At 39.6% G+C, this 14,509-nt stretch overlaps 1 protein-coding gene across 5 annotated transcripts in view; it reads left to right on the top strand.

Annotated features, from left to right (window-relative positions):
• The window catches only part of FER (FER tyrosine kinase), a 442,861-nt gene that overhangs the window by 111,671 nt on the left and 316,681 nt on the right, over positions 1 to 14,509 (top strand). For all 5 annotated transcript variants that reach the window (XR_009694249.1, XM_061152123.1, XM_061152124.1 and 2 more), the window contains exon 8: positions 12,431 to 12,553. Coding sequence is in view for 4 of the 5 variants with exons in the window: in XM_061152123.1 (XP_061008106.1) it covers positions 12,431 to 12,553 (123 nt within the window). In the remaining variant the exon portion in view is untranslated. The remainder of the gene's footprint in view (positions 1 to 12,430; positions 12,554 to 14,509) is intronic.

A 14,509-nucleotide genomic window follows, 5' to 3' on the forward strand; every position in this document is an offset into this window, starting at 1 on the left:
TGTAAATATTTCCTCTCATCTAATCACTATTTAATTGACTAATTTGGGATTAATTTAGTTCATCAAAATTACTTGAAAAAGTAAAGTCTGTGAAAGTTTGAACATTAGAAGAATATCTTTAAGTATCTGTTGTGTGGATTTTGGCATTCTGGATCGATGAGGCATTGATTTGTGATCCATTGGAAACTTAAAGCAGGGTAAATGGAGTTATGAATCCATAGTTTAAGCTAGGCAAGTTACGGATAGCAAGTTGTTCCAAACTATGAACAGTAACATGTCTGCCAAAAGAGGAATTTTTATTAATTTTACTAGAATGGTAGAGAGCAAAGGTCCTCTACCTTTTTGTTGAGTCCATTTTCTAGTTTCAAATGCGGTCTCTTTATCATAAGTTGTTACTACCTAGCAGTAGGAAATATATTTGAATTTTAGAAGATTGTGTTAAATGTCTAGTTTTATATTCTAAAGGAAACCCCAATTTCAGGTCTCATGTTTCCCAGATTATTTAAAAAAATTTAAAGTCAAAATGTGTTTAGCTTTTACAGTGAAATATAAATAAGATCTCTTAATTGAAAAATGATAATTCTCTACATGGGAAAGTGATTATTTTGGATTTTTTGAGCTGTGAATGAGCGAACTATAGCCTGTAGGTGACATCCAGCTAGCCACCTATCTTGTGCGGTCTGTGAGCTAACACTGCTTTTTACATTTTCAAACGGTTGAAAGAATCAGAAGAAGAACTGTGTTTTGTGACACGTGAAAGCCACGTGAACCTCAAACCTGAGAGTGCACAGGTCACACTGGGGCGCAGCCACGCCCGTCGTTTCCCGGCTGTCTGGGGCTGGCTTCCTGCTCCGGGCAGAGTCGGGCAGTAAGACGGGGACCATGCACGGCGTCCTTGTCGCTTCACGCTGCTTGGCGCACGGCAGGTCGCAGCGGCACGGTTGTAACTCAGCAGTGCTTTGAATGCCACACACATCACTGGACTACAGCATTTGTTTCCTTTTTATTATCAGTGCATGCATGTCATGTCAAAACGAGAAGAGAAGAGAAAATGGATTTTGGCTGTCACACTTTAAGACACAGTAGAGTGTGGGTTATTTTGTTGTTGAATTAGATGGCAAAGCATTGTGTTCCTCACGCGTGGGCTCTGTGGCTGTGCTAAGATAATGTATGTTGACATTACCAGACTCACCACTCGTCTCAGTGTTACTGACACGCAGGGCAGCAAGAGTCAGGGCAGACTATAAAAGTCAAACTGAAGTGCTTCATCACAGCAGACTTTCTTCAGAAAAATAAAATGTGAATGAGGATAAAACCAAACGGAAATACGTTTCTGGGTGACTTATTTGTTAGCCAGGCAAGGAAAGCCATTTATCAGTGGTCGTTTAATTAAATAGTGTTTTAAAGAATAACTGAAGAAGTATGTTCAGAGGAAGTAAGTTTGTTTATGACCATTACATTTTCAGTAAGAACATTTGCTTGAAGGTTTGAGAACTTTGGGAGCTGCATCATTAATTAATAAAAAACATGACAAATCATTCACAGTGTTTTTCCGTGGCTCTTGACGAGTCAGCAGATATGATCAAAACTACTCAGTTGTTTACTTGAGAAATCAAACCAGGTTTGAAGCGATTGAAGAATTACTTTCAATGAATGTCCTGTGTGGATCGCCTGAAAACAGGAGTATTTTCAATGAAGTTGAGAAAACACTAACCCAGTATAGACTGAAGTGGAATCTGTTATGATGTATTACAACTGATGGTGTTAAGAATATATGTGGATCAGAAAGAGGTTTAGCAGAACAAAGACCTGTATGTGGGTCAAGAAGCAACAGTTGGAATCCTGTATGGAACAGCTGATTGGTTCAGGATTGAGAAAGGAGTATGGCAGGGCTGTCCACTGTCACCCTGTTTATTTAACCTGTATGCTGAGCACATCATGAGAAATGCCGGGCTGGATGAGTCACAAGCAGGAGTCAAGACAGGCTGGAGAAACATTGACAGCCTCAGATATGTGGATGATACCACTCTAACGGCAGAAAGTGAAATGGAACGAAAGATCCTCTTGATGAGGGTGAAGGAGAAGAGTAAAAGAGCTGGCTTAAAACTAATTATTAAAAAAAAAAACTGAGATCCTGGCATCTGGCTCCATTTCTTCATGGCAAATAGAAGGGAAAATGGGGGAAGTAGTGACAGATTTCCTCTTCTTGGGCTCTGAAATCAATGCGAATGGTGACTGCAGCCATGAAATCTGACATGCTTCTGACAAAGCAAATGACAAACCTAGACAGGAAAGCTATGACAAACCTAGACAGCGTGTTGAAAAGCAGAGATGTTACTCCACCAACAAAGGTCTGTATAGTCAAGGCTGTGGCCTTCCTAGTGGTCACGTACAGCTGTGAAAACTGGACCATTAAGAAGGCAGAGCACTAAAAAATTGATGCCTTTGAACTGTGGTGCTGGAGAAGACTCCTGAGAATCCCTTGGACAGCAAGGAGATCAAACCAATCAATCTTAAGGGAAATCAACCCTGAATACTCATTGGAAGGACTGATGCTGAAGCTGAAGCCCCAGTATTTTGGTCACCTGATGCAAACAGTGACTCATTGATAAGACCCTGATGCTGGGAAAGGTTGAGGGCAGAAGGAGAAGAGGGTATGAGAGGATGCGACGGCTGAATGGCGTCACCAATACAATGGACATGAACGTGGGCAGACTTTGGGAGATGCTGAGGGACAGGAAGGCCTGGTGTACTGCAGTTTATGGGGTCACAAAGAGTTGGACACGACTGGGCAACTGAACAACAATAGCGAATAAGAGTTCTCAAAAAAGTTATATCAGGCAACTGTAACCTTTATTGCCTTTGGGTTTTTATTAACCCAAATGTCACAATTAATGGGACAGTATTAGGAATTTTTAATTTATATTTTTTTAGGAAGTTGGATCCTTTAGATGTGCTCTAAGATTTAAATAATGATAGAAAATGGTTTGAGGATATAAAAAGTATTGTCATGAGTACTGAAAACTTGTTATCATCCACAATAATTGCTTTAGGCTTTTATATCTTTAAATATACATAGTAGTTGTATGAGGAGGCCTGACAAATAGGTAAGAAAAGGAGAGAAGTGAAAGGCAAAGGAGAAAAGGAAAGATATACCCAATTAAATGCAGAGTTCCAAAGAATAGCAAGGAGAGATAAGAAAGCCTTCTTAAGTCAACAATGCAAAGAAATAGAGGAAAGCAATAGAATGGGAAAGACTAGAGATCTCTTCAAGAAAATTGGAGACACCAAGGGAATATTTCATGCAAAGATGGGCTCAATAAAGGACAGAAAAGGCAAGGACCTAACAGAAGCAGAAGAGATTAAGAAAAGGTGGGAAGAGTACCGTCTGAGCCACCAGGAAAGATCCCCTGGAGGAGGGAATGGCAACCTGCTCCAATATTCTTGCCTGGAGAATCCCATGGACAGAGGAGCCTGGCAGGCTACTATCCAAAGGGTTGCAAAGTGTCAGACATGACGGAAGCAACTGAGCATGGCAAGAATACACAGAAGAGCTATACAAAAAAGATCTTAATGACAGGACAGCAGTGGTTCTCGCAGAGCCAGACATCCCGGGGTGTAAAGTCAAGCGGATCTTAGGAAGCATCACTAAGAACAAAGCCAGTGGAGGTGACGGGATTCCAGCTGAGCTATTTCAGATCCTAAAAGATGATGCTGTGAAAGTGTTATATTCAATGTGTCAACAAAATCCCCAAATTTGGAAAACTCAGGAGTGGCCACAGGACTGGAAAAGGTCAGTTTTCCCAAGGAAAGACAATGCCAAAGAATGTTCAAACTACTGTATAATTGCACTTATTTCACATGCTAGCAAGATAATGCTCAAAATGCTTCAAGCTAGGCTTCAACATTACGTGAACCAAGAACTTCCAGAAGTATAGGCTGGGTTTAGAAAAGACGGCGGAACCTGAGAACAAATTGCCAACATCCACTGGATCACAGAACAAGGAAGGGAATTCCAGAAAAACATCTACTTCTGTTTCATTGATTACACTAAAACCTTGACTGTGTGGATCACAACAAACTGTTGAACATTCTTAAAGAGATGAGACTTTACCAGGTCTCCCAGGAAACCTGTATACAGGTGAAGAAGCAACAGTTAGACATGGAGCAACAGACTAGTTCAAAACTGGGAAAGCAGTTTGTCAAGGCTGTATATTGTCTCCCTGCTTACTTAACTTCTATGTAGAATACACCATGTGAAATGCCAGGCTGGATGATTTGCAAGCTGGAATCAAGATTGCAGGGCGAAATATCAACAGCCTCAGATATGCAGATGATACCACTCTCATAGCAAAAAGTGGAAGGGAACCAAAGAGCCTCTTGATGAGGGTGAAAGCGGAGAGTGAAAAAAGTGGCTTAAAGCTCAGCATTCAAAAAATGGGGATAATGACATCCAGTCCCAATACTTCATGGCAAATAGATGCGTAAAAAGTGAAAACAGTGGCAGATTTTATTTGCTTGGTTCCTAAAATCACTGCGGACAGTGACTGCAGCCATGAAGGTAAAAGATTATTGCTCCTTGGAAGGAAAGCTATGACAAACCTAGAGTGCGTATTTTGAAGCAGAGATACCACTTTGTGGACAAAGGTCTGTATAGTCAATGCTATGGTTTTTCCAGTAATCATGTGAGAGCTGGATCATAAAAAAGGCTGAGTGCTGAGGAATTGATGCTTTTGGGTTGTGGTGTTGGAGAAGACTCTTTAGAGTCCCTTGGACAACAAGGAGATCAAACCAGTCCATCCTAAAGGAAATCAACCCTGAATATTCATTGGAAGGATGAATGATGCTGAAGCTCCAGAACTTTGGCCACCTGATGCAAGGAGCAGACTTGTTGGAAATGACCCTGATGCTGGGAAAGATTGAGGGCAGGAGGAGAAGGGGACGACAGAGGATAAGATAGTTGGATAGCATCATCAACTCAGTGGACATGAGTTTGAGCAAATTCCAGGAGATGGTGAAGGACAGGGAAGCCTGGCATGCTGCAGTCCATGGGGTTGAAAGAGTCAGATAGCACTTAGTGACTGAACAACAATCTTTAAATACATTTAAATCTTTAAAAATCATCTTTATATAACCTGTATCTACTAGAATGTTTTTCTCTTAATCCATTCTACTGCAAGTGCGAAAAAGGCAAAATGCTTTCCCTATATAATTCTATTCTTCTAAATCATCTGTCTTTTCTACTTTGGATTTACAGCCATGGATCTATAGAGACTGAGAAACATTAAGACATTTTGACTTCAAAGGGTTATCTTTGCTCGATTTTTTTTATTTAAGAAAATTTTGCATAAAGCTTGGCCATGTTTTGTTTGTGCCAAGGCTCTAAAAGATTAAGGCCTCAAGAAGCGCCACTGTTTTCTTTATATGATTAAGAGTTAGAAAAAGGAAAGTTGGCTAATATTATCATTTCTTTTCCTCTGATCTCCCTTTTCTTTTCTTATTCTTATCTCCTTTCTTTTTCCAACCTTCATTGCTTAGCGAAACAGGTGGTAAACTCTAGCTAACAGACTAGCCAGAGAACAGAAGTTGTTAGCTTTTCTAGGACTTTGTTTTAACTTCTAGAGTTTCCAACTCTTTAGAGAATCTAATAAGCTGGTGTTAGGATTCTTTCAAACTGTGGTGCTGGAAAAGATGCTTGAGAGTCCCTTGGACTGCAGGGAGTTCAAACCAGTCAGACCTACAGGAAATCAGTCCTGAGTATACATCGGAAGGACCGATGCTGAAACTCCAATACTTTGGCCACCTGATGCAAACAGCTGACTCGTTGGAAAAGACCCTGATGCTGGGAAGGATTGAGGGCATAAGAAGAGGGCAACAAAGGATGAGGTGGGTGGTGGCATCGCCGATTCAGTGGGCGTGAACTTGGGCAGAGTCCGGGAGACAGTGAGGGACAGGGAGATTGGCGTGCTGCAGTCCCTGGAGCTGCAAAGACTTCGCGACTGAACAACAACAGCGACAACAGCTTACAGATCAGATATTTGAAAAGAGAAGTGACCATGAGGACCACCTCAGTCTTCTCACAAATGAGCGTACATGTGTCTTCCAAAAGTTGAGCATATACAAGACTTCAGATCTAATTCCTCATTGGAAGCCTAAGGGGTATTTTTCGGAAGCTGAATGCTTGCTAAAGGAAGTGAGAGTTAGCAGATTTGGATTTTAATATCCTTTGTTAGAATTCACACGTGCCAGTGACCTCTGAGAGATAGATTAGGCTGTATCAGGTGGTTTAAACCGTGGATCAGGACTCTCTGGCTTTCCCCTCCTTCCTCCCTTCTTACCCCGTTTCAAAGTGAAAAGAGGGCTGTACTGCAGTTAGCTAGGGTAAATGTGGTGTTCACCACAATTGGGTGTCTTCCCTTTAATTTTCCTAAATCATATATGTGAAGAAATCAGTAATAAAACTCCTCAGTGTTTGACTTGTTTTGATATTATTAACTGTTATGTCACATCAAATCAGGGTGTATGTGTGTGTATAGAGATTTTTTTATTGTTTTGTGTCAAGGATAGCAGTGACACGCAGGCTTACATTAATTTCTCTTGAACTAAAGTTTTTCACATTTCCAAAAAGTTAATGTTCTTGGAAATGACATTGTTGTTAAGGGAAAAACAACTCTGAATTATGAGTAAGTCATGTACTTTTAATATAGAATTCTTACAATATTTCTTTACTTGTCCTTAACTGGGAAAAATGTATAAATAGTATAACCTGTTCTTAAGTTTTATTTAAAATACATTCAGTCTGACCCCTGCCTTGGGAGCAGTGTTTATTTTTGCATTCAATGTTAACAAAACATTCTTTAAAAAAGGTAGAAGACAAAATTTAGTTACTTTTCAGAAAAATATTTCTTGATATCAGTAGTAAAATTGGTAAATAGTATATAGTTACATTTATAGGGAACATACTATGCTTAAAAATCCATACTAGAAACTTTAAAAACATGTATCATAGCTACCTGAACCCTTTAAGTTAGATATTAAATTAATTTCCATTTTATTAGAGGAGAAAACGGAAGTCTAGAAAAGCCGAGTAAATACTGAACCTGAAGGTGTCTGCTTCTAGATCTGGTGTCTCTTTTACCAGAGTAAGGAGCTTTACAGAATGCAGCAGAGACGTGTAGAGTTGCAAACACAAATAATTTTCTTACTCTGAGGTGGAAGGTAAAGTGATCAGCTTGATGACAAAATGTTTACGTGAGAAGAATCAGTCCTGCATTAATGACGTCTGTGTAGAGAAGTAAGGCTTCCTTCACTGCAGTGTGGTTCCTGTATCAGTTTAGCTGTCGTGGTGGGGGGAAAGTCGTAAACTGTGCTGTTCCCACACTGAGGTAGCTCTTTGGTTTCTCTTTCTAGATAATTCAGACCGATAGGAATCAGGAGAGCCTTGGGAGTTATTAGGAAATTGCATAAAAAGCTTACTGGGTGAGATTCTGATGAGAGAAACAGGACATGCAGAACGGAGTGTGAAAGACACAGAGTTTGGTGAGAGGGTTGAGCAGGGAAGGGGAGGCCGCGGAGCCTGCGGCTACAGATCGGTAGGGTTAGGTGTTTGTTCCAGGGTGGAGCAGAGAATTTGGTACAGTGCGAACTGGGAAGAAATAGGGCAGAAACACTAATAGTCAAAGAGAGGAAAGAAGCGGAAGAGAAGAGAGGGTTGGAGGAAGAAAACGGTCCCTGTCTCTTCTCCTAGCATCTAAGTTTCCTGAAGCCAAACTTGCTCACTGTTGTATCCCTAGGGTCTTAACAGTGTGCCTGACACAGGGAATGGGGTTAGCAAACACCTGGTTTAAATGAATGAGTGAGGAATTGAAGAGCGGGGTGAATGGAAACTGAGCAGGAAGAGCTTCGGGAAAGGTGTAGGAGAGGGAAGTAAACGAACAGCGGGGCGGAGGGCGGCCAGAGAGGGAGAGCTGTCTGTCCGGGTCGTCTCTGGCGCAGCATGGCCAGGGTGGTGCGGGAGGCTGGTCCTTAGGCCCTCAGGCGCAGAGGTGGGGCCTGTGATCCAGACTTCCGTGAGGGTGAAATCAGATCATGCATGCGGCAGAGTTTTATAAAGAGCAAAGCATTATGTGTGTTATTAATTTATAGTTTTGTAGCTATTAATGAGTAACTTGAAGCCAGAAGTTGAAGTGTAGATTTCTTGAGAATGACCTCAGATTTTAATATAGTAACTTTCTGTGTCTAGTAGTCAGGGTATGAACTATTCCACAGAAGTGCATTTTCCAGTTAACCCAACCTTGTATTGCTATCAACAAAATAATTTTACTAGATTTGATGTATGTCTCTTATAAATATATGTATATTCTTAATGAAAAATACTTTAATTTTTCTCTTACAATTCTGGATCATTATTATAAGCATCGCTGATTATGTTTTGTATAAAATGCTCTCAGAAACCTGTTGAGGTTTATTATGTTGCTTAACTCTAAACATGGATGAGATAACCTGGATTACTATATTTTGAGTTCTTATCATGTTTCATGGTTTTTCTGCCTTTTCTGTCTCCATTACCTTTTATTTAATAGCTTAAATTCAAATTCATTTTTTGTTATGAGATTTAAATATAATATAGATAAATACAGAGTAAAATATGAGAGACTTTTTTGTCCAAAAGTGAAAGTCACTGAGTTGTGTCCGACTCTTTGTGATCCCATGGACTATACAGTCCATGGAATTCTCCAGGCCAGAATACTAGAATGGGTAGCCTTTCTCTTTTCCAGGGGATCTTCCCAACCTAGAGATCGATCCTGGGTCTCCTGCATTGCAGGCTGATTCTTTATCAGCTGAGCCCAAGAAAACTGGAGTGGGTATCCCAAGAAAACTGGAGTGGGTATCCCAAGAAAACTGGAAGCCCAAGAAAACTGGAGTGGGTAGCCTATCCCTTCTCCAGTGGATCTACTCAGCCCAGGAATCAAACTGGGGTCTCCTGCATTGCAGGTGGATTCTTTACCAACTGAGCTACTAGGGAAGCCCTTTTGTCCTTAAATCACCCCCTCTTCTAATCCCATACCCATCAGAGTGATGATGAAAGTTTGGTTTGTAGTAGTCTGGTTCTTCTCCACACATAAATATATCATAGTGTATTACTGTGCTATGGCCACCATGATAAAATACCATGAATGAGTGGATTAACAGTAACAATTTATTTCTCATTGTCCTGGATGTTACAAGCTCTGGACCAAGGTGATGGCCAGTTTGGGTCCTGGCGAGAGTCTTTTCCTGCTTGTAGACTGCTGCCTTCTTGTGCACACACATGACCTCTGCTTCATCTAGGCTTGGGGAGACAGAGCAAAACTCTCAGGTATCTCCTCTGAGGACCTTAATCCCATCATGAGGGTCCACCTTTGTGAGCTTGTCTAACCCTAGTTACCTTCTGAAGTCCCCTGTCCAGATATCATCACTGGGGGGTTAGAATTTCAAAATAAGAATTTTAAGGGAATGCAATTCAGTCAGTAGCAAGTATACACATACATTTATTTCAGTATAAATGGAGCCATGCTGTACATACTTTTCTGCCTCTTGCCTTTTAAGTTAAGTTATGCCTTGGAAGAACCTTTTATGTGTGTACCTCATTCTTTTTAATGACTATTATGTTTCTTTAAGACCTTTTATTTCATCTTTAATTGGAGGATAATTGCAGTGTTGTGACGACTCCTGCCGTACACCCGCAGGAACCAGCCTGGAGTGTACACAGCCCCTCCCTGAAGCCCCCCTCGCACCTCCCCGCCCTTCTAGCCAGCCCTCCAGCCTGCCACAGAGCCCCAGCTCTGGCTCCTCTGGGTCACTCAGCACGTTCCCACTGGCTGGCTGCTCTACAGATGGCAGTGTGCACATGGCATCGTTACTCTCAGATCGGATCAAGATTTATTCAGCTATTCCCCTGTTGATGGAAAATTAAATATTTTCTAGTTTTATAAACATTGTAGTACAAACATCTTCACATGGACTAATTGTGAGTATGTGTAAAGTATTTTGATAAGACAGATTTTTAGATGGTCAAACGATATTCTAATATGAAGTTTGAGAGACAATTCCAAGTTGACCTCTAAAAAATTCGAGTTGGTTTTGTCACATCAACAGAGTGTGTGTCTTCCTTCTTCCTGTCTCCTTTCCTACCTTCCTTCCCCTCTCATTCTTTCTACAGTTTTGAGAATACTGTATATTATCACTTGTTTTCATGCTTGTCAATTTTAGTAGGTGAAAAATAATTTACTTTTATTTAATCTGAAGATTTTAAATTGTGGTTCAGGTTGTAAATATCTCCATGTACTTATGGATCATTTGAAGTTTTCTTGAACTTCCAGTTGTGTTTTTTTGTTCATTTTCATTGTAGATTGACTTTTTTCTAAGTTTTTCTACATGAGCTTTTGCTTGTAACTTCCATTACAAATATTTCTTCATGGTTTGACTTTATTCAAATTTTCATATACTTGGGTTATTTAGTATTTTGTATAGTTTGGGTTTCCTGTCTTGCTTTAAAAGGCTTAAAGACCAGCATTAGCTACAATACGTTAAGATGCATTTCACAGCCAGGATAAGCCTCATTTCTTTCCATTACACATTTCTCTCCACATGTTAACACCTTGCAATTACCAAGGCAGAACTGTTTAACATGCTTTGAGATCATAGACTCCAAGTATCTTAAAAGAAGGAACTGTAAACATTGCACTGAAAACTTGCTTCAAAGCTTTACCTGACCTGTCAGTTTGTAGACGAACAACTGATAATAAGCTTTGAATGGTGCTAATATGAGTGTAGAAATTCTCTCTATAAAAAATGGTTGCCCTTCCTCCCCAGGTGACGTAGTAAATTTAGACTGTAGCTCAACTGTTATTAGTAGACAGTGGTGTCCTCAAAATTTTGCTTTGTAATTCTCCTTCAAATTTGATTATTTTTATTGTGTCAGTATGAAGAAAAACCTTCAGATTTTTGATATATCATATTCATTAAAATACATTTTCCTATTTGTATTGATAATGTATTAAAAGTTGTTTGTGCTTAATAAAAGGCTTCTTTTAAACACCTTAAAAAAATAAAAGGCTTAAAGAGAATAAAAATTTTAATGTGATATGATAGCTGTATGTGTATATTTTATGATTATAGCAATTTTATTTTTTGTTTTTTTTAATTGAGCTATAGTTGATTCAAAAATACTGTGTTAGTTTCAGGTATATAGCAAAGTGATTCAGTTATACATATATATTTACCCTTTTTCAGATTTCCAATGTATATTATTATATAGTCTCCAATATTATATTGTTTACAGATAGTTTCCAGTGTATATTATTATAGGATATTAAATACAATCGCCCGTGCTACACAGGAGACCCTTGTTGTTTATCTGTTTTACATACAGTGATATGTATCTGTTAATGCTACACTCCTAATTTGTTTCTCCCCTCGCTATCACATTTGATAACCATAAATTCACTTTCTATGTCTATCAGTCTGTTTCTGTATTGAAAATAAGTTCATTTGTATTATTTTTTAGATTCCAGTTGTGTGTTTTTGTGGTAGAAATATTTCTATTCAGGACCAGATGTATTTTATGTAACCAGAAAATGTCTGATCTATGGGTACATACTAATTTTATACATACTAATTTCAAATCTGTATAGACAGTACCTCCAAAACATTATTGCAACATGTGAAAACAGAAATAACTTATATTAATTTAAATTACCGTGTGACTGAGCCTTACTTTCTTTAAGGATAACAATATATATCTGATAGCTTGTTGTGAGAATTAAATGAGATAACATATGCAAATAATACTAGATGTTATTTACTCAGATGCCTATTAAGTACCATTCATTATTTACACATAAGTGTATTTCAGCTTCAAAACAATGCACTGAAACAGGTGTTACAGTACCTAAAATATGAGTGAGAAAATAGATTCAGTGAGCTTAAGCAAGTTTCGTAGGATCTCGTTAAAAAAAATGGTAAAGAGAATATAAATACATGTTAGTCTGAAAACAAAAATCGTTATTTCACCGTACACACTTCCTGGGAGAATTACAGGTATTTTTTCTTTAGTCCTTTTCTCTTTCTCCATTTCCTGTTTTTCTCTTTTGCTATTTGATGAATAAAATCCTCTAAAACAGACTGTCCAAGAGTACTCACTGTGATTATTGAAATGTTCTTTTCTCTGTCCAGAGAGGTAGCCATTAGCCGTATGTGTCTGTTCAGTGCTTGAAATGTGGCTAATGCAACTGAGGAATTGAAATTTTACTCTTATTTAATTTAAATTAAACTACTTGTGGCTGCTGTTTTTGGACATTGCAACCTTAGGTGTATGATTGCTTTTTTTGGTAAGTATAAAGTGAGCATAATTAATGTGTTGACTGATAATGAGGAAACTTCGTTCTAGGTTGAGAACTTTAGCAGAGGAACTAATGCAGACACAGCAGATGCTTTTAAATAAGGAGGAGGCTGTGCTGGAGCTGGAGAAGAGGATTGAGGAGTCTTCCAAGACCTATGAAAAGAAGTCTGAGTGAGTAAAACAGGAGTAATTTGAAGAAAGAAAGCTTAATTGATGTATTTTACAGAAATACTTCATTTTACATGGAATTAGAGACATAAAATTTCCAGAAGTTGAAATTTCACGTATAAAAGTATGAAGCTGTGTATGGTTGAGTTACTTTCGAGGACTCTAGAGGAATGATTTTGTGTTTTTATCCGTATAATGTTACCTATCATTTGTCTTGATGTTTTAGTGGCTTGAATTATTTTCTGAAGAGCCCCATTAAAACTTGTCTTTTCTCCACCTTAAATGGTGACCCATTCCAGTATTCTGGGCTGGAGAATCTCGTGGACAGAGCAACCTGGCAGGCTCCCGTCCATGGGGTCACAAAGAGTCGGATGTGACTGAAGCGACTTAGCGCAGCACAGGTCAAAGTCCAGCATACTCACTGTGAGTTCCTTGTCTTCTCCATCTGAGCCCCCAGGGAAGCCCCTAAGAAACTGCTGCTGCTGCTGCTAAGTCACCTCAGTCGTGTCCGACTCTGTGCGACCCCATAGACGGCAGCCCGCCAGGCTCCCCCGTCCATGGGATTTTCCAGGCAAGAGTACTGGAGTGGGGTGCCCTTGGATAATCAGGAAGCTGGCTTCTGCTGTGTTAGGAGGAAGCAGTAAGCTTATTAAAAAGGAGTAGTGTGCCTCATCTATCCTTCTGAGATTCGCTGTGTTGTTGCCTTACTATTGCTTTTTGTGTTGGTGTCTGAATCAGTAAACATGCTCATGGATCCTCTGGCTTGTTTTGCTGTACTCCTGTGTTTACTGATTTCAGTACTTATGTTCTCTCTTGTTTGCGGATTAAATTTTGATCTGAACTTTAAAATTTCTAGTCTGACTTTGGTCATTGTCTGCATCTTCAGCAAGGGTTACTTTTGTATGGTTTCTCTAATCCCTGACTAGAACATGTACATTTCTCTGCTGTTGTACTTTTACAATTGGCTTGATTTATCAACACTTCCAAGGAAATTGTGATGTGTGGCATTTCTCTGGTTTCTACGACTTGCTTGCACTCTCTATGCAACTTTTCAGATATTTTCCATGTCTCTCAAATCTCTGATCCTGTTATATGCCTGATCAGAGTCAACAAATGGATGTCTCCTCATTACAGAAAAATGAAAATCATCAGGTGGCACATGCCTCATTTTTTGTGATTACATGTCTAAATTCACCACATCTGTACTCATTCTCTTTCCTTCCTTTCATAAAGGGTCCCATCTATTTCTTGTCCCTATTTTATATCTCATCATTTCTTACTTTCCCTGAAATTTTGCATTGTTTTGTGTATTGTATTTACCTTTTCTTCTCAACTGTGTCCTGTGCTCACTTTTTAAATACTTGTAAGTCCCGACTCCTAAAGACAATCTCACCTCTCTGCCCACCCCAGATAACCCTTCTTTAACCTCGTATTCTCTCTCAGTTACTGTCTTTGCCTTCTGTTTTTTTAGTCAGACTTGTTCTAAGAGTGCTAATGTGCACTCATTTCCTCGACTCTCACTTAGGACTTAACCCACGAACACCTGGTTTCTGCCCCAGCATTACTGAAGTAGGTATCTCTAAGATTCTCAACGACTGTCTTGTTCAGCTGCTCAGTCGGGTCCAACTCTTTGCGACCCCGTGGACTGCAGCACACCAGGCCTCCCTGTCCATCACCATCTCCCAGAGCTTGCTCAAACTCATGTCCTTTAGGTCAGTGATGCCATCCAGCCATCTCATCCTCTGTCGTCCCCTTCTCCTCCTGCCTTCAATCTTTCCCAGCATCAGGGTCTTTTCAAATGTGTTGGCTCTTCGCATCAGGTGGCCAAAGTATTAGAGCTTTGGCTTCAGCATCAGTCCTTCCAACGAATATTCAGGGTTTATCTCCTTTAGGATTGACTGGTTTGATCTCCTTGATCTTCCTCCTCCATCAGGAGGCTCTTGAGTTCCTCTTTGCTTT

Source organism: Dama dama, chromosome 9, assembly GCF_033118175.1.
Source record: "Dama dama isolate Ldn47 chromosome 9, ASM3311817v1, whole genome shotgun sequence".
Lineage (NCBI taxonomy): Eukaryota > Metazoa > Chordata > Mammalia > Artiodactyla > Cervidae > Dama > Dama dama.